This window comes from Ovis canadensis, chromosome 5, assembly GCF_042477335.2.
Source record: "Ovis canadensis isolate MfBH-ARS-UI-01 breed Bighorn chromosome 5, ARS-UI_OviCan_v2, whole genome shotgun sequence".
Taxonomy (NCBI): domain Eukaryota; kingdom Metazoa; phylum Chordata; class Mammalia; order Artiodactyla; family Bovidae; genus Ovis; species Ovis canadensis.
Genome location: NC_091249.1, coordinates 34,830,980 through 34,854,965, shown reverse-complemented (window position 1 = coordinate 34,854,965; position 23,986 = coordinate 34,830,980). Strand labels below are relative to the sequence as shown.

The 23,986-nt window shown below is 39.4% G+C and overlaps 2 protein-coding genes across 10 annotated transcripts in view; one reads left to right on the top strand and one right to left on the bottom strand.

Moving 5' to 3' along the window:
* The window catches only part of SLC22A4 (solute carrier family 22 member 4), a 42,326-nt gene extending 32,241 nt beyond the window's left edge, over positions 1–10,085 (top strand). For all 4 annotated transcript variants that reach the window (XM_069591528.1, XM_069591527.1, XM_069591530.1 and 1 more), the window contains 5 exons: positions 543–643; positions 2,654–2,868; positions 4,012–4,194; positions 6,343–6,478; positions 9,702–10,085. In XM_069591528.1, coding sequence (XP_069447629.1) covers positions 543–643; positions 2,654–2,868; positions 4,012–4,194; positions 6,343–6,478; positions 9,702–9,777 — 711 coding nt within the window. In that variant the 3' untranslated portion in view covers positions 9,778–10,085. The remainder of the gene's footprint in view (positions 1–542; positions 644–2,653; positions 2,869–4,011; positions 4,195–6,342; positions 6,479–9,701) is intronic.
* The window catches only part of LOC138441089 (prolyl 4-hydroxylase subunit alpha-2), a 145,640-nt gene that overhangs the window by 119,826 nt on the left and 1,828 nt on the right, over positions 1–23,986 (bottom strand). The window lies entirely within an intron of this gene.

Sequence of the window (23,986 nt, the reverse complement as noted above, 5' to 3'; positions counted from 1 at the left end):
AAAACAGGAAAAGTACAAAAAGTAGATATGAACCTCAAGGTAGTTTGGGGCTATATGGCCCTACCCACTCAAAAGGCCCTAAGGTTCAGTGTGATTAGGGTCACCCATAGTGATGCCCATGAGTCAAGGCAAATCTATGTTAGCAGTCAGGCTTTACATAAAGAGATAGTGAAGCCAATCTTTATATTTTAAAGGTTTCTGTCTAAAATGGGCCACAAACATTTTTAAATATTAGAATAAGCATCCTTTATTTAGATGCCCTTATTGCATGCAAGGGCTTCCCTGGTGGCTCAGAGGGTAAAGTGTCTGCCTGCAATGTGGGAGACCTGGGTTTGATCCCTGCATTGGGAAGATGCCCTGGAGAAGGGAATGGCTACCCACTCCAGTATCCTGGCCTGGAGAATTCCATGGACTATATAGCAAATTCCAGACTTCTAAGCATGTTCAAAGTGAAGTGAGTTACATGCATAAGAATATACTGTCATAGCCAAAGATAACTTCCTCATCATTTCTTAATCTCATAGTTGTGTACATTACTTTAGCAACAGGAGCAACTCCCCCTGAAGCAGCAGAAAGTTTTCATTTTGGACCTGTTTAGGACTCGGCACATTGCTACAATAACCATTATGTCTTTGCTGCTGTGGTAAGTAATAAGAGATCTGGAAATGTGACATACAGCATGTAAATATAGAGCTGATTTTCTTTAATTCAAGGGACAGGGTCAAGGCCTGGGTCCTCCTGAGGCAAAATTAAAATTTTAGAATCTAAGTTGTTTGGAAAGCCCTTAACTTAATTTAAGAGCTTCCCTGATAGCTCAGTTGGTAAAACTGTACTGCTCTCGGCCTGCAATGCAGGAGACACCGGTTCAATTCCTGGGTCGGGAAGATCCCCTAGAGAAGGGATAAGCTTTACCCGCTCCAGTATTCTTGAGCTTTCCTTGTGGCTCAGCTGGTAAAGAATCTGCCTGCAATGCGAGAGACCTAGGTTTGATCCCTGGGTTGGTAAGAACCCCTGGAGAAGGGAAACGCTACCCACTCAAGTATTCTGCCCTGGAGAATTCCATGGACTCCATGGGGTGGCAAAGAGTTGGACACAACTGAGCGACTTGCACTTCCAACTTAATTTATGGAACTGGATACTGAAAAAAATGTCTAAGGGAACAATATTTAAAGGGAACTTTGGCCCACATGGAAAGGGTCCCCTGCCCCTCCTAAAGTTACTGGGATTAAAACTAATGGTATCCCGGATGCCCGAAGCTGAGATGCTGACTCCTGCTTCCAGAAGTTGTACAGGCAATTAATTAGTGAGCTTAGAATATGCTGAGTCCCCACGGCCTGACTTGGAGTTTTGACAAGCTTTTTATACTTGCTAATAGCAATTTACTGAGTGATTTTTAAGACACATAAATAATGAACTGACTTTGTAGGCAAGGTTTAATAATATATCTGCCAAGAAATTAGGAAGAAGACAGAAAGGAAAGAACATGCCTACTCCATGATGGCAGCACAAAAAAGATGGTAATCAGAACTACCAGGCTCACACTGCAGCTAGTCTAATTTTAGAGCCACCTCAAATGTTCCCTTTGACACTTTTTTCAGTATTACAATTAGAAGTCATCAATAACAGAGTTTATGCCCGTAAATTAAGCAAGTGTGTCCTGGACACGTGGCTTTCCTCACAATGGACCTACTTAGTTCTCACATGTCAGCAGGTATCACTGATGCAATGGTATCTTGAGAAGGGGCACTACTGGGCCAACAGTGACGTAGTCATTAGTTTTATTCATGCTGCTCTTATTATCAAATGTGAAAATCGCTAAGATCCTAGAGGAATAAAGTTTCGTTTTTTGTTTTGTTTTGGATTAGCCCTTGTGCTATCCAACGTAGTAGAGTATGTGTAAAAAGATCCAACAGTGTTCCCGAAAATGTTTTTCAGATGTTCTCTGCTTTTCAGTCGTGTTGATAATAAGCAAATTTCTCCACAGAGGAGTCTGCATAGTGTTATATATAACTTAGTGTTTTTTCCACAGAAAAGCTTTTATGTGGAAGTTAACTATAATGGCGGGATATGCAATATGCATTCTGTGATACCTTGAAGCATTATGAGACTCATTTTTTTCCCTAAAGTGAGTTTTACTAAGTCAATTGGAATTTACTGTAAGTGGGTCCCACAGTATTACCTATATATCTTTTTCTTTTTCGGGGAGATGGGGAGAATGAAATATGGATTTTATGTTCACTGATGTGACAGTCTTTCTTCAAATAATATCTCTAAGGAGATGAGAATGTATTGTACAAGCTATTCTACTGAAACCTGAAATTAGCTAGATTAGGATAGGTAACTTGAATATTTGTATATTTAGACTTAGTGCTGTCCAACATAACTTTCTGCAGTGATAAAAACATTTTATATCTCTGTTGTCCATTATAGTAGCCGCTAGCTCCACGTGGCTACTAAGGAATTGAAGTGTGGCTAATGCCAAAGTGAGGGATGAAATTTTAAATTTTATTTAATTTTAATTTTTACTTTTAAATAGCCCTGTGTGGCTAGTCACTACTTGTAAGATACCAAGATATGGACAACTTCCCATCCGTCATGAAATTATAAAGTGACTCAAGCCATCCTTTTGTCGTTTTTGTCTTTTGATCTCCAGGATGTTAACCTCAGTGGGTTACTTTGCTCTGTCTCTCAACACTCCTAATTTGCATGGAGATCCCTACCTGAACTGTTTCTTCTCTGCCTTGATTGAAGTTCCAGCTTACATTGCAGCCTGGCTGCTACTTCGAACCCTACCCAGACGTTACATCATAGCTGGAGTACTGTTCTTTGGAGGAAGTGTGCTTCTCTTAATTCAGTTGGTACCTGCAGGTAAGAAGCTATCCAGTATTAGCAACTTACCAGAAAAGATCCGCACCTCGACCAGGCTAGTTATTAGTCGTGTGTGCGTCTGTGTTTAGTCGTTCAGTTGTGTCCGATTCTTTGCGACCCCATAGTCTGTAGCCCACCAGGCTCCTCTGTCCATGGCAAGAATGGACAAGAATACTAGAGTGGGTAGCCATTCCCTTCTCCAGGGGGTCTTCCTGACCCAGGAATCAAACCTGGGTCTCCTGCACTGCAGGCATATGCTTTACCATCAGAGTTACTAGAGAAGCCCTAATTATTAGTCACTATTCCCTATTTATGTAGCTTTTACATAAGAAACCATTCATAAGTCGGTTACACAAGAGAGAGCTCACTCTGTGATTTCCTCTGTTCAAAAGTAGTCCCTTCAAACAGAAGGGTTAGCCTCAGAGAGTCAGAAATCACCACCAGAAGAAGAGTAATGCTCCCAGTGCAACCCCTTCATAGAAACTTTCACCTAATCCCTCAAACCTTTCTTTGAGTCATAAACCTGAGTGCTAATTTCTTGGTACTTTGAAACCTTCTCTCTGATTGATGAAAATATACAAGTGTTAAGAGTTGGTAGCACATGCCAGTTCCAGTATAAATTCAGTGATTTTTATGGGCTGTATTCTTTAAGTAGTTAGAAAGCACATGAAAAGATACATGCTTCTCTTTTCCTCTTATGTCCAAGTTTCTCATATTGTTACATTAAGTCAACAGATTATTGATATTTAGTATCATATATAGAAGTATATATCTCAATAATAATAAGTAGGATAAAAGGATTGGTTCTTCTGTTCAAAGATTAAACTTCACTGCATTAACAAGCTAACAATTGACTATGAAACTGTTGTAATTAAAGTGTAGATAAGGTCACGGAATGCATAAATGATCTGGAATGACAGTAGTGAAACTCAAAGCACCCTTCCCTCTCCATCTTTTTCTATGTCCAATTAGTAAGACTTTGAAGAAGAAGTGTAATTTGGGGAATATCTTTATATTAGAAAATATTTATATATGAAACACATTATAAAACATTCCTATACAAGCAATAAGGACAGAACAAGCAACTGTTAAGAAAGTATTGTTTCTAAAAGTACCTCTGTTTACACTGGGTCTCTTTTCCAGGTTACAACTTCTTGTCCATTGGTCTGGCCATGTTGGGAAAATTTGGGATCACTTCCGCCTTTGCCATGCTGTATGTCTTCACTGCAGAGCTCTACCCGACCCTGGTCAGGAACATGGCAGTGGGGGTCGGCTCCATGGCCTCCAGGGTGGGCAGCATCATTGCCCCCTACTTTGTTTACCTAGGTGAGATGCGTCTTATCAGTCTATCCTTTTTTTAAAAATATATCTATAAGTAATAGACTTTCTGTTGTGAAAAATGCAAACAGCACAGAAAGTACTGGAAAAAGTACAAGGTCACCTGTACTCAGTTCCTCAAATCATAGCCCTCAGAGGACCTAACACTAATATTTGGTGAGTAGCCCTCCAGACATTTCGTTTTGTACAACACACACACACACATTTTTAAATACACAAAATTATATCATAAATATTGTTCCATGACCTTTTTTAAACTTAACACTGTATCAGAATATCTTTCCTGGTTGGTATATATATAGTTTTCATCTTCCCTATACTTTCATACCATGCTCATGTGGTCTAATTGGTATGTATGTAGTTCTTTTCTCTTCTATTTAGTTAGTACATAGACTTCTAATATATGTGTACACGTAATTTATTTAACTAGGTTCATGGATGAATATTTAGACCATTTCCAGGCTTTTGTTATTGCAAATAACATTACAGTGAACATTCCCCTACACCCCCACAGCCTTTGTATATATGGATCAATGGATTGCTGGAACAATTTAAAAATTTCATAGATATTTCCAAATTGATTTCTGAATACTATACCAGTTTACAATCCAACTATCAATATATGAGAGTGTCTGTTTCTCTACATCCTCACCAACAATGGGAATCATCCAATTTTTTAATCATTGATAATCTGTTGTGTGAAAAATGGATATCATTGTTGCTTTCATTTCTTTTTCAACTATGAATGAGGTTGAACTTTTTTCGTGTATTTATTGACACTCTATTTATTTTTAAGATATCTGACTGTCCATGTCTTTTCCCATCTTTCTAATGGTTTATTCAACTTTATATTTTGAGGGGGGGGAGCTTTTTGTAATTGAAAAAATTAGCCCTCTGTATATATATTATAAATATTTTTTCCTAGTTTACCATTTCCATTTTGACTTCATGACTTTTTTTGCAGTGCAGGAACTTTAGCTTTTATGTGATCATATTTATTCATCAGAAGGGCTTTCATGAGATGTTCCATGTATGTAGGATCTAGCACTCGAAGCCTAAACCTCGTAAGAACTTCACTGGTGAGAGGTGGAGACACAGTTCCTTATTGTTCCTAGTTATTCATTGGTTACCTACTGGTTCAAACACACACACGTACATCCCCAAAGACATATGTGAATTCTCAGACGAGGTACACCCTAAAACCTTACAGAGAAAGACAGACATTTTCCACACAGCTGCCCTGAACACCTGAGAAAGTCCATTATTATGTAGAATGGTGTCTTTTCATCTTCCCTATACTTTCAAACCATTCTCATGTGGTCTAATGGTGGACCATTTACATTAGAAATGCAGGAGTCTGAGAAAGAGCTTTCCATTCCATAGTAGCAGCTCCTGCTGCTGACAACAGAGGCCTTGGAGAAGCTTCAAGATTTATACATTTTTTGTCAAATAAAATTCTTGGTTGTGTTATTCCTCTGTAATCTCTGTATGTAGAAGGGAAGCAAGATGAAGATCTATTATTCTCCTGTCCGAGTAACACCAGATAAAGAAGAGATGGAGTGGTTCTTCCAGTTACATGTAAAACCAAGACATATAAATGCTTCAGAAAGAAACCACAGTGCCTGACATTTATTGATTTAAATTGGATTGAATATATTACTGAGATTTTCTTTGAGAGTCTCACAGCTCTGTGGACCTAGCTTTCTACAGCAGCCTACTGGTCTGGGCAAGTGCAAAGGTCATATCAGTCATCACAGCCAGGACCTGTCCCTGCAACATCCTGGTCCACCTCTTTCCCTGTGGTGTCCTCCCATCCCCCATCTCCAGTGACTTTTACCTTAAGAGAACTTTGGTAGGCAAAGATTTCTATCAAAAGAACATCTATCACACCTGATTAAGTAGCAGCTTAGAGAATACCAGTTGACATGAAAGACTTTTTGATAATGCAAGATCAAGGGTGAATAATTATGGAAATTCAGAGGCAATGACATCTGCCAAACAGAAACTGTGTATTTTGCACACTTCTTCTGTAAGCATTCAGATTTACAACTGTGCGCCACCATTACAAAGTGATTCTCAAGAGCATCTGGAGAGTCCCTATATCTAACTGATGTCCTTACGTCCTGTGTCTTACAGGTGCTTACAACAGAGTTCTGCCCTACATCCTCATGGGTAGCCTGACTGTCCTGATCGGAATCATCACTCTTTTTCTCCCTGAAAGTTTTGGAAGGACTCTACCAGAGACCCTAGAGCAGATGCAGAAAGTGAAAGGGTGAGTGAAACTTTTTAAAAAATTACATGTATAAAAACAGAATGAACATGATAGGATAAACAGGAAGGTTCTGAAACGGAAGAATAACAAGTGGAGAGTAGCACTATCAGATAATAAAACATATTATTAAGCAATGGCAATTCAAACAGTATGATAACAATATAGAAAAATAAATCACTGGAATGGGATAGGGTTCAAAATTAAACTGAATAAAATAAGAGAATTCAGTGTGAGATAACAAGGAGCACTTCAAAATCAGTGGGGAAAAGTTAGATTATTCAGTAAAAAGTGGTAGAATATTCAACTAGCCATTTTGGCTACATAAAAAAAGCTGAAATCCTACTTCAAAATATATCATGATAAATTCCAGAAAGATTAAAAATTGAGACCTAAAAATATAAAGTCATAAATGTACCAGAAGAAAACATAAATATTTTATAACCTTAAAGAAGGCCTTTCTGAGTGTGATATGAAAAACAAAATGCCGTAAAGGAAAAGATGGACATGTTGGATTAAGCAAGTTTAGATATTGTCAGTAGGGCAAAAGTGAAACCATAAATTAGAACAAAGGTCAGCAAACCAGGGGGGAAATATTTGCAACACACTAGACAGAGTTAATAAACTCAAGATGTGAGATAGAGTTAATAAACTTAAGATACAAGAAGCTCTTAGCGATCAGTGGGAAAAAGACCAACAACTCAGAAAGCAAACCGGTAAAAGTCATGAACAAGCAGTTTATAGAAAAGAACATTTCAGGGGCAAATATATTTATGAAAAGGAAATACCTGTCCACATTATTAAAAAGAATTTTTAATGCAATATCATTTTTTGGCCTATGAGATTGTGTGAGAGTTTTCTTCCTGGTATCAACCAATTCTGACACCAAAGAAGTGTCCTATAATATCATCCCGTTATGACACTAATTACCCAGGACTAGCATCAGACCCTGCAGGTTAAAGGCTCAGTCCCCTAAGACAGCTTACTCTTCAGCTGCCAGTCACAAGTAATGGGTCCCCAAGGTTATCCACATTTCTGGCTCTTGGGGAGGGGGAAATTTACTCTCTGGCTGAACTAATAATAAAATTGACACAAGTCAAGTCAGGAGGAGAAAAACACATTTTAATACATGCATACAGAGATTTCTCAGAAAGAGGACTGCAGACATGGCCAAAGCAGGCACCTTTTACACTTTTTCGACAAAGAAACAATAAAACTGAGAGGAATTGATAGGACAAAGAAATTTAGGTTTGAGTACTTAATTGTTATCGTTAAGTCGCCAAGTAGTGTCAGACTCTGCAACCCCATGGGACTGCAGCAAGCCAGGCTTCCCTGTCCCTCACCATCTTCTGGAGTTTATGAAGACATGAACTTGGGTACTTAATTAGTAAGGAATTTAAATGAAGTGTGGGCCTGGGTAGTAAATTAGTAAAGAAGCAGCAAGGCTTATTTATACAGCTTTTTGGTCCTGCCCTGAATTCTCCATCTCTGGTAATAAGGGTGTCTCATATGTGGGGAGTGGGCATTTTCCAAGAGGGATTTATTTCCTGCTTTCAGGGGCACAGAGGAGGCCAGAGCTTCCTTCTGCATCAGCTCCTTCACAAGCAACTTGAATTCATAATAATCATAATGGGGACTTCCTTAGCAGTCCAGTGGTTAGGATTCAGTGCCTTCATTGCTGAGGGTGCAGGTTCAGTCCCTGGTTGGGGAACTAAGATCCCACATGCTGCATGACCAAAAGCAAAAACAAAATCAAAATGCAAAATAATCAATATGCCGTTGTGGCATGTTTGGGGGCAGCCTGCCCTGAGCTCCAACATGTCCAACTTGACTACAAAGTCCGGCGTTTCCACAACCCCCCTCCTCACGTTCAGGAATTTGCTAGAGTGATGCACAGAACTCAGGGAAACATTTTACTTACTCGTTTGTTATAAACAACACAAATGAACAGCCAGGAGGAAACGTGAGGTCCTGAAGTGTCCAGCGCACAGGAGTCTCTGTCCTGTGCAGTTGGGGAGCATCACCATCCCGGCACGTGGATGTGTTTGCTAATTCAGAAGCTCTCCAGACCCCAGTAAACGTTTAGGAGATTTTATGGAGGTTTTTCACCGCATAGGCATGATCAGTATTGATTTAACCTCAGCCCTTCTCCCTTCTCTGGGGGCTGGAGGGTGGGCGGAAAGTTCCAGGCTTCTAGTCAAGGCTCGATCTTTCTGGAAACCAGCCTCCATTGTGAAGCTATCTAGGGACTCACCAAGAGTCACCTTATCAGAATAAGAGGCAAGACACTCCTGTTACCCTTGTCGCTCAGAAAATTACAAGGGATTTAGGAGCTCTATTCAGAAACCAGGGACAAAAATCAAATATCTTTCTATGACAACACAGACGGACAAACATTTAAAAGGTCAGTGGTATGGTAGTAGAAGTTTAAGGTTTATCTTTGTCTGCACTGGGTCTTCGTTGCTGCAGGGTTTCTCTAGATGTGGCAGGCAATGGCTGCTCTTCACTGCGGCGTGCCGGTTTCTCATTGTAGTGGCTTCTCTCGTTGCAGAGCACGGCTCTAGGCCTACGGGCTTCAGTAACTGGGGCTCGCAGGCTCCAGAGTGCTGGCTCAGCAGTTGCGGCTCTAGAACTTACTGGCCCCGCAGCACGTGGGAGCTTCCCCAGCCAGGGGCTGAATCCATGCCCCCTGAATTGGCAGGCGGATTCTCAACCACTGGGCCACCAGGGAAGTCCAAGAGAAGTTAAGATCCTAGAGTGAAACTGCCTGGCTTCAAAACCCAAATCTACTGCAAACGTGGGCAATTTGCTTAGTTTTCACTAGACCTCAGTATTCCTATCTGTTATGTGGGAATAGTTCATATGGCTTTTGTGACATTATATAAGATAATGTGTTTTTAGTGCATAGCCATGATAAAAATAAATCCATATGTGAATGGATTATGATCCAGACTGGATGTACATAGCAAAAGATGCCCAGTTTTGATAGGTTGTTTCTCCTAATGATAAAACTACTTCAATATCAACTTTAACTTAGCAAGAACTTCACGCTTACCACTCTATTCTTTCCTCAGTGGAAACTATAAAATCGTGAATACTAGTGCTAGCTATCCTCATGAGGTTCTTTTAAAAGTAATTACTTGTTCAATGACTAGAGAAATGTTTTTCTGTGTCAATCTGGCAATTTTTTTTGTTTAATTTTCTTTGGCATTTATCTTATTTTCAGGTTCAGATATGGGAAAAAAACAAAAGGTTCAATGGAGAAAGGAGAAAATCCCAAAGTTATAATAACTTCATTCTAATAAAATTCCCATCCTATTTGGTGAATTGAAAAACATTCATAAGCCTGTGAAGAAACTAAAGCTGTTCCTGATGAAAAGGACTGACTAGGAGGAAAAACACTAAAATGGATCTTGCTATTAAGAAATGCTTGCTATATGGCAAACTCTGGACCAGACTTACAGATAACTCCTTATTGTTTAAAACAAACCATTTCTAGAGACTTTTCCTAATTAATTCGATGAATTGGGTTTGTCAGATTTTTAGAAAACGTGTTGGTCAAGGACTGGAAAACTCATATATAAAGATTAAACTCATTTTCAAATACAAAGACTATCCAAATTTTTAAAAATTCATTGAATTAACACAGCTATCAGGCTTGTGTGTATGTGTGTGTGTGTATGTGTATAAGTAAACCAGCTCATTCAAAATGACCAATTATATGCAGTATTCCTATCCAGCAAATTTTATACACTCCTTTGAGAAGAATTGATGGCAGATACTAATAGCATTTACAAGTGAAATGCATCAAGAGATCAGACAGCCTGGCTATCTGGCCTGTCAGCATTTAAGAAGGAAACAAGGCAGCTCCTGGCTACCATGTCAGCGGCTATGGCTCACAGGCTATCGAATGAGTCACATTTGTTGTGCTCTTTGTGAGCACTTGACTAAGCTTTCTGTTCCCTAAGACTGGCTTAAAGGGCCTTTTTTTTTTTTTTGGTAAAAGAAAATCAGGAAAACCGCAAACTAGTTAGATTGGTAGAGGTGGTTTGTGTGCCCCATAGCCAAGAGAAATCAGCACCACAGAAGAAGACTATCCAAGCTAACAATCTGGAGACCCTTTTAAACCAGTTCTTTCCTTTAATACATACCTCCCTAAATACAATACGCAGTTGTAGCTTCTTTAACCACGGGTGCATCTGGTCAGCAATAGCAGAATCTCAGTTCCAGGAATGAGCAAGGTAAAAGCCACAAATGGGATAATGTATTGACATAAGCTCAGAAGATAAATGTCAGCTCTGTGTCTCACCACATTTGAGGCATGCTGAGATGATAACATAGCGAACAGTTCCTCCCAAAGACCTGGGCCCCATACTCTCACCAGGAGCAGCTCCTTTCGGAGCAGCAAGAGACAAGCTGGTGACCCTTTAACACCAGTTTTCCAGTTTTCCAGTCCTTGCTTACAGTACAGGCAGCCGCTGGTTTTAATATGCTGCTCGTTGGCATCATCTCCTAAAATTAATTATCCCCAAATATAAATGTTCACTATCTAAATATGTTTCAAAGGAACCTTTGATGAAACATCTTGGTAAATAATCCTTATTGCTTCAAGACCCTTATCTTGAGTTTTTCAGATTATCTCAGAAGTTTTTCTTTATATTACCATATTTCTAACACATATTTATATCCCTACTGACACACTGATCCCACTTTTGAGGGTTACCTTAAAACCCACTAGAATTCTTGAGATAGTTTACACTTTCTCACTGAGGACTCAGGTACACAGCTTCATCTACCCAGCACCTTTATCTCCCCCACTGGTGCAACCTGTCTGAATCACCTTTCTACCTACCCTGCTGGATACTAGCTGCCTGTCATGCAAAGAGCAGGTCCTGCTGCCTTCCAGGAAATGCTCCTTCAACTTCCCACCAGCCAAGGCTGTTCACTCCTCTGTGCTCTTCTGGTACTTGTTTTTATACCTTGCCTCTGTTGGGTTCTTGTCTAGTTGCCCGCACCCTTCCCCTTCCCCACATGTCTATAAGCCTCTGGGAGGCCAGGGACCTCGCCTTGCTTATCTTTTTATCCTTACTGTGGTGCTTTCTTGCATGTAACAGGCATTTGATGATACTCCTTTCAATTAAAACACTTGGTAATGCTAGCTTGGTGAAAATGTTGTTTGAAACATAGACATTTAAATTTTTAAATGCTGAAGTATAAAATGCTCTTAAAGCTTTTTTTTTTAATGTAAAAATGAAGGATATGATCATTGCCTTTTACTGCAATGATTATATGCAGATTATATGGGTGCTTTATAATTATATTTTATAACTGTAAAAACATGACTTTTTAAAATCTATCTATAAAAAAGCAATGAGTACACAAATGCATTATCTCTTTGGTAGTTCAAAGCCCAAATAGATCACTACATGCCAAAATAGATGTATTCCTGATTTTAAAAAACAACTTTTAAAATTAGGCCTACAAGGCAATGACCTGAACTGGCTTATGAATATCAGTCTCAGACTGACAGCCAGTATTACACTGTATGTTAGAATGAAATATTGGAGGCATCCCATTAACAGTAATTTTATGGATATGTGTTTTAGCACCTTTTCAACATTTTTGGGTTTTAGTAACTATAGTCATAGTATAAAATATAGATAAAAATAAAACTATTAGAAAATAGGCAAAATTATCAATATTACAAGGATTCTAAAATCATATTCTATTTTATTTTTAAAATCCAAGAGAATTAACTAAAAATTCTAATATTTAGGAGTTTCAGCTTAAGTGGAGGCATATAAGAAGTGTTCCAAAATCAGTAACTATTTATGTACTAGAAATAATCAGCTAGAAAATACACTAGAAAAAAACAGATTCCATTCTTAATAGTCATAAAAACAAAAAATACCTACAAATAATCTCTAAACAAACATATAAAGTCTAAGTGAAAAAATTATTCCATTTTATTAAGAGTTGAGTAGAGACATGCTGTGTGTAAAATGAATGCTGTGGACCTACCATTCTTACCAAATCAACTCACTAAAATTAATATTTCAGTGACATATTTTAGGAACTCAAAAAATAATTTTAAAGGGCATCTGAAAAAATAATAGGCAAGACTAAGAAATTTTGGGGAAAGAAGAGTTGTAAGGTAAAACATTCTTCAGATTTCAAAATACAAAGATAAATAGGAAGGCCAGAAACAGACCCAAATGTTTATAAAATTATAACATATGATGAAGTACATTACAAATTATCAAGAAAAAGATAAACTATTCAAAACTAGTTCTGGGACAACAGACAAGCTGGGGAAAAAACAGCATCTTACCATAAAACACATACCAAATTAATTCTTAATGGATTAAAGATTCACAGGTAATAAATAAGCTGAAAGAAAATATGGTGATTATTTAATCTCAGGATGGACAGGGAATTAAAGATAAGGTAAACAGATTTTGCCATAAACTTTAAAAATTTTCTGTATACCAAAAATCTTAAAATTAACACAAATTTGAAAAATGTTAACAAAAATATACTGGACAAGTTAATTTCCTTTCTGTTTATTCATCAATTTAAAAGTACCAGCTAATATGCCAGTTGAAGCACATAGTAGGAAGGTTAAGTGCATCTTTGGAGACCAGTGTCCTTGGGCCTAGTGCAGGGTCTGTCGTTTATTGGTTGGGTAGCCTTGAGCAAGTTATACAGGCGCACCTCATTTTATTGTGCTTTGCTTTATTGTGCTTCACTGATACTGCATTTTTTTTTTACAAAGTTTTGTGCAACCTTCCATTTTCAGATGATGGTTAGCATTTTTTAGCAATAAAGTATTTTTAAATTAAGGTTTGAACATTTTTTTAAGACACCATGCTATTACACACTTAACAGACTGTGGTGTGGTGTAAACATAATTTTTATGTGCACTGGAAAACCAAAAGATTCTTGTGGCTCACTTTATTGTGATATGATGGTGGTCTGGAACTGGACCCGCAGTATCTCTGAGATATGCTTGATATCTCTGATATTCTTGAATCCTCCTAAATCTCAGCCTCTTCATCTCTGAAGGAGGCCAAGCAGTTCCATGGGGTGACTCTGAGGAGTACATGAGATAATGCACATATTTAGCCCCCTACCTAGCAGACTTAGATGTTTTCCTCTATCTCACATCTCACTGTACCCAATAGTTAATCATTATAATCAACTTCCCTGCCCCTTTCTTAATCCACCTTACTCTCCTGGGCAAACTGCAGTGCTGGTTAAATCCAGCCCCCCTCCTCCTTCCACCAGCACCTGCACAGCTAGATAGCGCTGGGGGGAAAAATATGCAAACATGCTGACTGGTTTCATTTAAAATTAATCATCAGTCATCAAGAGGAACTTTAATGCTGACTGACAGTCATGCTCCACTGCCCCGGTCCATTCTCTATCCTCAATGACCTTTGTCTTCAGGACTCTAATGTCTCCTCCCCCATGCTCACCCTCAGCTGTGCCTTTTCTTCCTATTTCACTTAAGCACTTATCGTCTTAATCTACCAATCTAACTGCATTTGTATCCATACACTCTGTCTTTTCTCCTATTATTTGAGATTAATGGTCTCTGCTCCTAGCAGAGAATTCTCTCTCTCTCTCTCCCTCTGTATGTGTGTGTTTCTGTACTTGGTGCCCACATCCCCTCCTTACCTACTCAAGGACATTGCTCCAGCAATTAATTATCCTGTCTGCTCTATGACTGATCTATCAGTCTTTTCTCTCTCTACTGGATCTTTATCATTCAGCATGCAAACATATTGGGGCTTCCCTGGTGGCTCAGAGGTTAAAGCATCTGCCTCCAATGTGGCAGACCCGGGTTCGATCCCTGGGTCAGGAAGATCCCCTGGAGAAGGAAATGGTAACCCACTCCAGTATTCTTGCCTGGAGAATCCTGTGGATGGAGAAGCCCCGTAGGCTTCAGTCCATGGGGTCGCAAAGAGTCGGACACGACTGAGCGACTTCACTTTCACTTTCATGCAAACATATTATTTCTACAATACTGAAAAAGCTCTCCCTTGACCCCACTTCTGCCTTTAACTACTGCCCCATCTCTCCCTATCCCTTTACAGCATAAGTTCTCAATAGATACAGATAGCTCTATATTTGCTACCTCCAGGTTTTTATTTCCAGTTTTCTCTTGAGCCCATTACAATTAAGTTTTAGCCCCCACCTCTTCACCAGAGCAACCTTCAAGGTCCCCAGTGGCCTATATGTTTCTGAACTGAATGGTCAATTCATAGTCTTCATCTTATCGCCCCTCTCAAGCGATCAGACAAACTGATTTCTCTTTCCTTGAAATGTTTTCCAGATATCACATTTGCTTGGTTTTCCTCTTGCTTTGTTGACTGTCCCTTCACAATTTCCTTCACTGGTCCTTTCTCGTCTCCTCTACTGCTAACCACCAGAGCGCCCAGAACTTAGTCTTTGGTCTTCTTCCTTTTCTAAAAAACTAGTCTTACAGTTTTAAATGTCACTTCTATATTAATGACCACCAAACACAGAGAGAGCTTAACTTCAGGTTCACACACCAATTCATTGTCCTCACAGATGTCTAATGGGAATCTTACACTTAACACACCCCAGTTTACTTTGTACTCTTACTCTCTCCCACTTCCATCCCAAATCTGCTTTTCCTATTCTGTTTCATTGGTCTGTATATCTGTCTTTCTGCCAGCACCACAGTGTTTTCATTACTGTAGCTTCATTTTGTTCTTCTCAATTTGGTTACTTTTTATTTCTTCTTCTTGCCTAATTATTATGATGGCCAGAACTCCCTACACAGTTCAGTTCAGTTTAGTCACTCAGTCGTGTCTGACTGTCTGCAACCCCATGGGCTGCAGCACGCCAGGCTTCCCTGTTCATCACCAACTCCTGAAGCTTGCTCAAACTCATGTCCATTGAGTCAGTGATACCATCCAACTATCTCATCCGCTGTCATCCCCTTCTCCTGCCTTCAATCTTTCCCAGCATCAGGGTCCCTTCCAATGAGTCAGTTCTTCGCATCAGGTGGCCAAAGTATTGGAGCTTCAGCTTCAGCATCAAGTCATTCCAATGAATATTCAGGACTGATTACCTTTAGGATTGATTAGTTTGATCTCCTTGCAGTCCAAGGGACTCTCAGGAGTCTTCTCCAACACCACAGTTCAAAAGTATCGATTCTTCGGCACTCAGCTTTCTTTATGGTCCAACTCTCACATCCATACATGATTACTGGAAAAACCATAGCTTTAACGATTCAGACCTTTGCTGGCAAAGTAATGTCTCTACTTATTAATATGCTGTCTATGTTCGTCATAGCTTTTCTTCCAAAAAGCAAGCATCTTTTAATTTCATGTCTGCAGTCACCATCTGCCATGATTCTGGAGCCCCAAGAAAATAAAGACTCTCACTGTTTTCATTGTTTCCCCATCTATTTGCCATGAAGTGATGGGACTGGATGCGGTGGTCTTAGTTTTTTGAATGCCGAGTTTTAAGACCTAGAATCTAGCTTCTGTTAGCTTCCTAACTGGTCCCCCCTCCTTAATCCTGCTCCTGCTTTCCTTCAGTCTGTTCTTAGCAGGGCAATATGAGTTATCTAAATGAGATCATATCTTGTTACTGCTCAAAATCTTTCTGTAGATTTCCATCTCAGTCAGAGTTCTTAAAAGCTAAAGTCTTTACAGTAGCCTATAAGTAGGATGATCTCACGACCCAGTTTTTCCAGGACACTTGCAGCTTCTATCTATAGACCCAGTGTAATACCTATTAATGGACCTCTCTGGTGGCTCAGACAGTAAAGAATCTGCCTGCAGTGCCGGAGACCCAGACTTGATGCCTGGGTCAGGAAGATCCCCTGGAGAAGGAAATGGCAACCCACTACAATATTCTTACCTGCAAGATCCCATGGACAGAGGAGCCTGGTGGGCTATAGTCCATGGGGTTGCAAAGAGTCAGACATGACTGAGCGACTAACACTTTCACACACTTCCCAGTACCTACTAATACCTCCCACCTTTCACTCTAAAAATGTCCCAACTTGGATAATACATTGCATATGGTCACCCAAATTTTAGGACCCTGCTCCACGTGTCCCCACCCTCTAGTTCCCTGACTTCGTCTCCTATTACTCTCTCCTTTGCTGTCTTCATTCAGGTTGCTCAGGCCTTGTTCTCCTTTGAACATGCTTCTTCATTTTACTGAAATATAGTTAATGTACAATGTTATGTTTAATTTCTGCTATACAGAAAAGTGACTCCGTTGTGTACATATATATGTATACACACACTCTTTTTCATGTTCTTTTCCACGATGGTTTATCACAGGATATTGACTATAGTTCCCTGTGCTCCACAGTAGGACCTCGTCGTTTATAACGTGTGCTTCTGCATGTTCCCTCTTCTTGGGAATGCTCTTCCCGTATCTGCGTGGCTGGGTCCCTATTTCCTTTATGTCTTTGCTCAAATGTCACCTGCCTAATCAATCCTTCCTTGAAGACCCTATTTAAAACTGTAGCCTGTTCTCTCTTCATCTAACCTTACCTGTTCCTGCTTCATGTTTCTCCATATCACTCCCTGACATCCTAACTATTTACTTCTTCACTTTGCATTCTTCTATTTTCTCATGGAACTTACATCCCATGAAGAATACGTTTGTCTGCTCAGCAGTTAAAATAGTGCTTAGCACAAAGTAGTGCTCGATAAATGTTTGTTGAAAAAAATGAATGTATGTGTTACTGTTATCATTATTATAGTTAAATGGGTAAAAGAAATTATTAATTTTCAAAGAAGAAAACATTGGCTGGCCAATAAATATGCCAAAAAAAAAAAGTGTCCTTGGGAATTCCCCACTGGTCCAGTGGTCTTGTGGTTAGGACTCTGAGCTTTCACCACCCAGGGGCCAGGTTTAATCCTTGATTGGGGAACTAAGATTTCATATGCCTTACAAAAGAAAAAAAAGTGTTCCTGCTTCACAGGTGAAGTGACAATGTGATTCCATTTTCCATGTAACACTTTAATAAAGAATACAAAATGACTGTGTCAATATTGAGTATGATGAGATACACATTCATACTCTTCTCATGGAAATGTAAACTGGTTTATTTTTTCTAGAAAGAAAATGGCAAAGTGTATCAAGAGTCTTAAAATGCCTGGGTTTTTTTTTTTTAATATAGTAACTCAACAGCTAAGAAATAATCAGCGATACATGAAATATTTATGAACATAGATGTTTATCAAAGCATTATTTGCAATCTTAAAAAATTAAGTATGGCCTAACAAGGGACTTCCCTGGTGGCTTAGTGGTAAAGAATCGGCCTGCCAATGTGGGAGATAAAGGTTCAATCCCTGGGTTGGGAAGATCCCCTGAAGAAGGAAATGGCAATTCATGCCAGTATTCTTGCCTGGGAAATCCAATGGATAGAGGAGCCTGGCAGGCTACAGTTCATGGGGTTGCAAAAGTGACAGACACGATTTAGTGATTAAACAGCAAAACATGGCCTAGCAAAGGAGGTAAAAGGACTGAAAATATGAAACACTGCTAAAAGAAGTTAGAAACAGATGGAAAGACATGCTGCACTTATGGATTGGAAGTCTCAGATATCAGTGGAATGTCCCTACTAACCAAACTCATCTACAGATTCAACGTCATCCTTATCATAACCCCAACGGCATTTTTGCAGAACTAGGAAAAAGAATCATCCTAAAATTCATGTGGAATCTTAAGGAACTCTGAAGAGCCAAAACAATTTTCAAACAGAAGAAAAGAACTGGAGGCCTCTCACTTCCCAGTTTCAAAAGTAATACTAAAGAGCAACAGCAATCAAGATAGTTTGATACTGGCATAAAGCAAGATATATGAACCAATGGAACAAAGTAGGGGTGCCAGAAACAAACTTGCACGTATAGCCAAACAATGTTCACAAGCATGTCAAGGCCTCACAATGGTAAAAGGACAGTCCCGACAATGAATTTTTTTTAAAAAACTGTACATTTATGTGCAAAACAATGAAATTGGACCCATATCTTACACCATATATAAAAATGAGCTCAAAACAGACTTAACTGTAAGACCTAAAACTATAAACTCTGAGAAGAAAAGCTTCAGGACTTTGAATTTGGCAATGATTTCTTGGCTATGACATTGAAGCACTGGCAACAAAAGCAAAAACAGACAAATGGGATTGCATCACAATTTAAAACTTCTGAGTGTCAAAGGAAAGATCAGAACAAAAAGACAACCCGGGAAATGAGGGCAAATATTTGCAAATCATATATCTGCTAAAGGGTTAATACCTAGAATACAAAAAGAACTCATACAACTCAACAACAAAAGAGCAAATAACCTGTTTTAAAATGAGCAAAGGAACTGAACAGACAGTTCCCCAAAGAAGATATGAAAATGGCAGGCATTTGTAAGAAATGATGCTCAACATCACTCATCATTCAGTTCAGTTCAGTTCAGTTGCTCAGTTGTGTCTAACTCTTTGCAACCCCATGGACAGCAGCATGCCATGCCTCCCTGTCCATCACCAATTCCTGGACTTTACTCAAACTTATGTCCATTGAGTTGGTGATGCCATCTAACCATCTCATCCACTGTCATTCCCTTCACCTGCTGCCGTCAATCTTTCCCAGCATCAGGGTCTTTTCAAATGAGTCAGTTCTTTGCATCAGGTGGCCAAAGTATTGGAGTTTCAGCTTCAACATCAGTCCTTCCAATAATATTCGGGACTGATTTACTTTAGGATGGATTGGTTAGATCTCCTTGCAGTCCAAGGGACTCTTAAGAGTCTTCTCCAGCACCACAGTTCAAAAGCATCAATTCTTCAGCGCTCAGCTTTCTTTAATAGTCCAACTCTCACATCAATACATGACTACTGGATAAACCATAGCCTTGACGAGACGGACCTTTGTTGGCAATGTAATGTCTCTGCTTTTTAATATGCTGTCTAGGTTGGTCATAACTTTGCTTCGAAGGAGTAAGCGTCTTTTAATTTAATGGCTGCAGTCACTGTCTGCAGTGATTTTGGAGCCCAAAAATATAAAGTCTGACACTCTTTCCACTACTTCCCCATCTATTTGCCATGAAGTGATGGGACCGGATGACATGATCTTAGTTTTCTGAATGTTGAGTTTTAAGTCAACTTTTTCACTCTCTTCTTTCACTTTCATCAAGAGGCTTTTTAATTCCTCTTCACTTTCTGCCATAAGAGTGGTGTCATCTGCATATCTGAGGTTATTGATATTTCTCCCACAATCTTGATTCTAGCTGTGCTTCATCCAGCCCAGCGTTTTTCATGATGTACTCTGCATATAAGTTAAATAAGCAGGGTGACAACATACAGCCTTGACGTACTCCTTTTCCTATTTGGAACCAGTCTGTTGTTCCATGTCCAGTTCTAACTGTTGCTTCATGGCCTGCATACAGATATCTCAAGAGGCAGGTCAGGTGGTCTGGTATTCCCACCTCTTTCATAATTTTCCACAGTTTATTGTGATCCACACAGTCAAAGGCTTTGGCATAGTCAATAAAGCAGAAATAGATATTTTTCTGGAACTCTCTTGCTTTTTCAATGATCCAGCAGATGTTAGCAATTTGATCTCTGGTTCCTCTGCCTTTTCTAAAACCAGCTTGAACATCAGGAAATTCACAGTTCATGTATTCCTGAAGCCTGGCTTGGAGAATTTTGAGCATTACTTTACTAGCATGTGAGATGAGTACAATTGTGCGGTAGTTTGAGCATTCTTTGGCATTGCCTTTCTTTGGGATTGGAATGGAAACTGACCTTTTCCAGTCCTGTGGCCACTGCTGAGTTTTCCAAATTTGCTGGCATATTGAGTGCAGCACTTTCACAGCATCATCATTCAGGATTTGATATAGCTCAAGTGGAATTCCATCACCTCCACTAGCTTTGTTTGTAGTGATGCTTCCTAAGGCCCACTTGACTTCACATTCCAGGATGTCTGGTTCTAGGTGAGTGATCACACCATCGTGATCATCTGGGCTGTGAAAATCCCTTTGTATAGTTCCTCTGTATATTCTTGCCATCTCTTCTTAATATCTTCTGCTTCTGTTAGGTCCATACCATTTCTGTCCTTTATTGAGCCCATCTTTGCATGAAATGTTGGTATCTCCAATTTTCTTGAAGAGATCGCTAGTCTTTCCAATTGTTTTCATCATTAAAGAAATGCAAATGAAAATTGAAACCATAATGAGATACCACCTAATACTCATTAGTATAGCCATTATCAACAGAACAGAAGACACGTATGGGTAAGGATGTGGAGAAATTGGAATTCTTGTGCACCACTGGTGAGAATGTATGATGGTACAGCCATTATGGGAAACAGAAATTTTCCATAACACACAGACTATAGAGTTTTCTCAAAAAATTAAAAATAGAATTATCGTATCATCTATCAATCCCAATTCTAGGTATATATCTAAAATGATTCAAAGCAGGATCTCAAAGAGCTGTTTTGCACACCCATGTTCATCACAGCATTATTCACAATAGCAAAGAGCTGGAAGCAGCCCAAATGTCCATCTACAAATGAGTGGATAAAGATAATGTGGCTTATACATATAATGGAATGCTATAAAGCCTTAAAAACAGATGAACCTCAAGATACTATGCTAAGTGAAATAAGCTAGTCACAAAAGGACAAATTCTGTATGATTCCACTCATAGGAAGTATCTAAAACAGTCAAAATCATAGAAATTAGAAAGACAGTTACCAAGTCAGGGGGAAATAGAGAAAAAGAGATGAAGAGGAATTAGTTCTTGGTACCTTTTGGCTTTGCAAGATGAAAAAGTTCTAGAGATCTGTGCACAACAATGTAAATATATTTAGTACTACAGAGCTGTACTCATAAAAATAGTTAAGATGGTAAATTTAAATTTTTTAAATTACAATTTTAAAAACTCAGTATGGAAATAGTTAAATCAATAACGGTGTATTTTTATGAAAGTACGTTATTCAGCCTTCAAAAATATTGCTTAAGAATTATTTTTAATAACATGATACAATACTTGTGGTATAGGGCAAGTAGTTTTAACTGTATACAGTAGTACTGACCAATTAATGAATTCATGGATGAATAAACTATGTTTAAAAAACATGAAAAAAATAACCTGAAGGAAATATCTCAAGGTATTAACAATAGGTATGTTTGGATGGGGGATTACAGATGACTTCTATTTTAGTTTCTTTTCTGCAGTCTTTCATACTTTATAATTGTTTACAAATAACATATTTTTATAATCATATAGAAGTTAAAAATTAAACTTTTTATCTTTTACTTTCATTTTATTAACTTAATAAAAGTTTTTCTTTTTTAATTTCTCTATGATTATAAAGTACAAAGTCCTGGGGAGCAAAGATGAAAAACATAAGAATATAAAACTGGAGCTCTCCACGGACACAGTCTAGCCAGATCATAAGCTCCTTCCTTTTGGCCTCAGTAACTAGGCTAGTGCCCCAACCTGGACCTGAGCTCTGTGGAGTTGAAACCCAGGTCAAAGTCATTTTCTCCCATCCCAACCTGGCATTTTTATCTCTCCTCTCACTCTGCTTAAGCAGCAGTCACCTCTACCCTGATTTAGATCAAGTCAAACTTGCTCTGCTGAGGTAAATTACCTTATCATGAGGTCATATTTAACAGACTGATGAATGGGTCATAAAAAATTATGAAGATCTGAACTATCACTCAGTGTGTCTGAGTTAGAACAAAAATGTCTGAAACCTGATTTTTGGAACGTTGAAAGCGGCACTGCAAGTTTAACCCCTTTCGTTGAATACTCTCATTCTGGCTCCCCTCTGGCTGCTCCCTGTCCCAGCCCACCGGCTCCCATTCCCACTGCCCCCTTCCCTGCTACTGTGTCCTCTGAAACCCTGCTCCACTGTGGATAGGCAGTTTTCCTCCATCAAGAACATCCCTGGTTGCTCTCTCCACATCCTCGCCTTGACAGAGCTCCAGCTTCCCCTGAGCACTCCACTTCCTCGTGCTCCTGTCTTTCAAACGGAGACTCTCTCTTTTCGACCTCCTGTGAACTTCAGAGCCAGGTAAGATCTTAGGACATTCCTTGTTCTCCACCATAACTTCCTCACCTTCACATATATAAAATGTTTCCTTCAAGGTTTATGCTCTGCCCTTCTGTTTCCTGTTACCAACGTCGTGCCAGTTGTTTATCCACATTCTGTGAGTTGTCTGGAATCCAACCTGAGGTATTGATGACTTTTGTGCTCAGGTAATGAGTAATCCTACACCACATCCTCATACTAACTTGACCTTTACAGTTCTATAATCCCTCCCTGACAAGGACACACCCTGGGCCCCATCATCAGTCACAACAACTCCACCTCATTCCAGGACCTTTTATTTTCTTCACAACTGTTTAGCTCTGACCTTGACATCCGTTCCTTTCCCTTCCAGTTGATACCTCATGACCCCTTCATTACACTCACACTGCTACCCGAGTCATTCTGTTTACCCATCTTACAAACTCTAAGCCCAAGATAAATCAAAACCATTTTACTCTTCACTCTCAATCTGCTCCTGAATCAAGATGAAGAAGGGAAGGGGGATCACTGATGGGCTGGAGGAACATGTGAGTTGGGAGAATAACAGACGGGGCAAAAGTCCACCTGTGATTGAAACGGTAAATTTGTAGAGACACCAGTTCCCATAGCTGTGTGATCTCTACTGTCCCAGGGTCAGAATGAAATGCACAAAGGGCTGGACTGGGGGTTTTGCAGCACAGGACAGAATGACAAGACAATGGAGGAGCTGGGACTGAGGCAAAGTGAGTGAGTGAGAGTGAAAGGCGCTCAGTCGTGTCCGACTGTCTGTGATCCCACAGACTATAGAGTCCATGGGATTCTCCAGGCCAGAATCCTGGAGTAGGTAGCCTTTCCCTTCTCTTGGGGATCCTCCCAACCCAGGGATCAAACCCAGGTCTCCCGCATTGCAGGCAGATTCTTTACCAACTGAGCTATCAGGGAAGCACGTTAGAAGCAAAGGACCATAATATCTAGGAAGAAGATGAAAGGGAGTAAAAATGGGACAACTTCTGTTGTTTCTAGGGTGCTGTGTCCATCAGTTTTTTTCTTTTCTTTTTGGTGTATGAGAACCTGGCACAGTTTTAAGATCCAGAGTGTTCAAAAGAAGAGCCTGCAGGTCAGCCTAACTGAGGTATCAGGATCGGTTCCACCTTTCCTGGACCGTTCACCACCAACAAAGACGTGACTACGGTGATATGAAACCTAAGGAGACTGAATGTAGTCAGTTGGTAAAGGCCGGGGGATAGATTTCATTTTTCATAATAATGACATTAATAATTAATAGTGTAGACTTGAGGTAGACCAACCAGAGTTTTAATTTGGCCCTGCCACTTACTAACTATAATAACTAGGTGAATTACTCACTTTGGTTTCTTTATCTGTAACGTGGGGACAATAAGAATATCCTAAGCAGCCACTGTGAGGACTAAATGATGTCTTA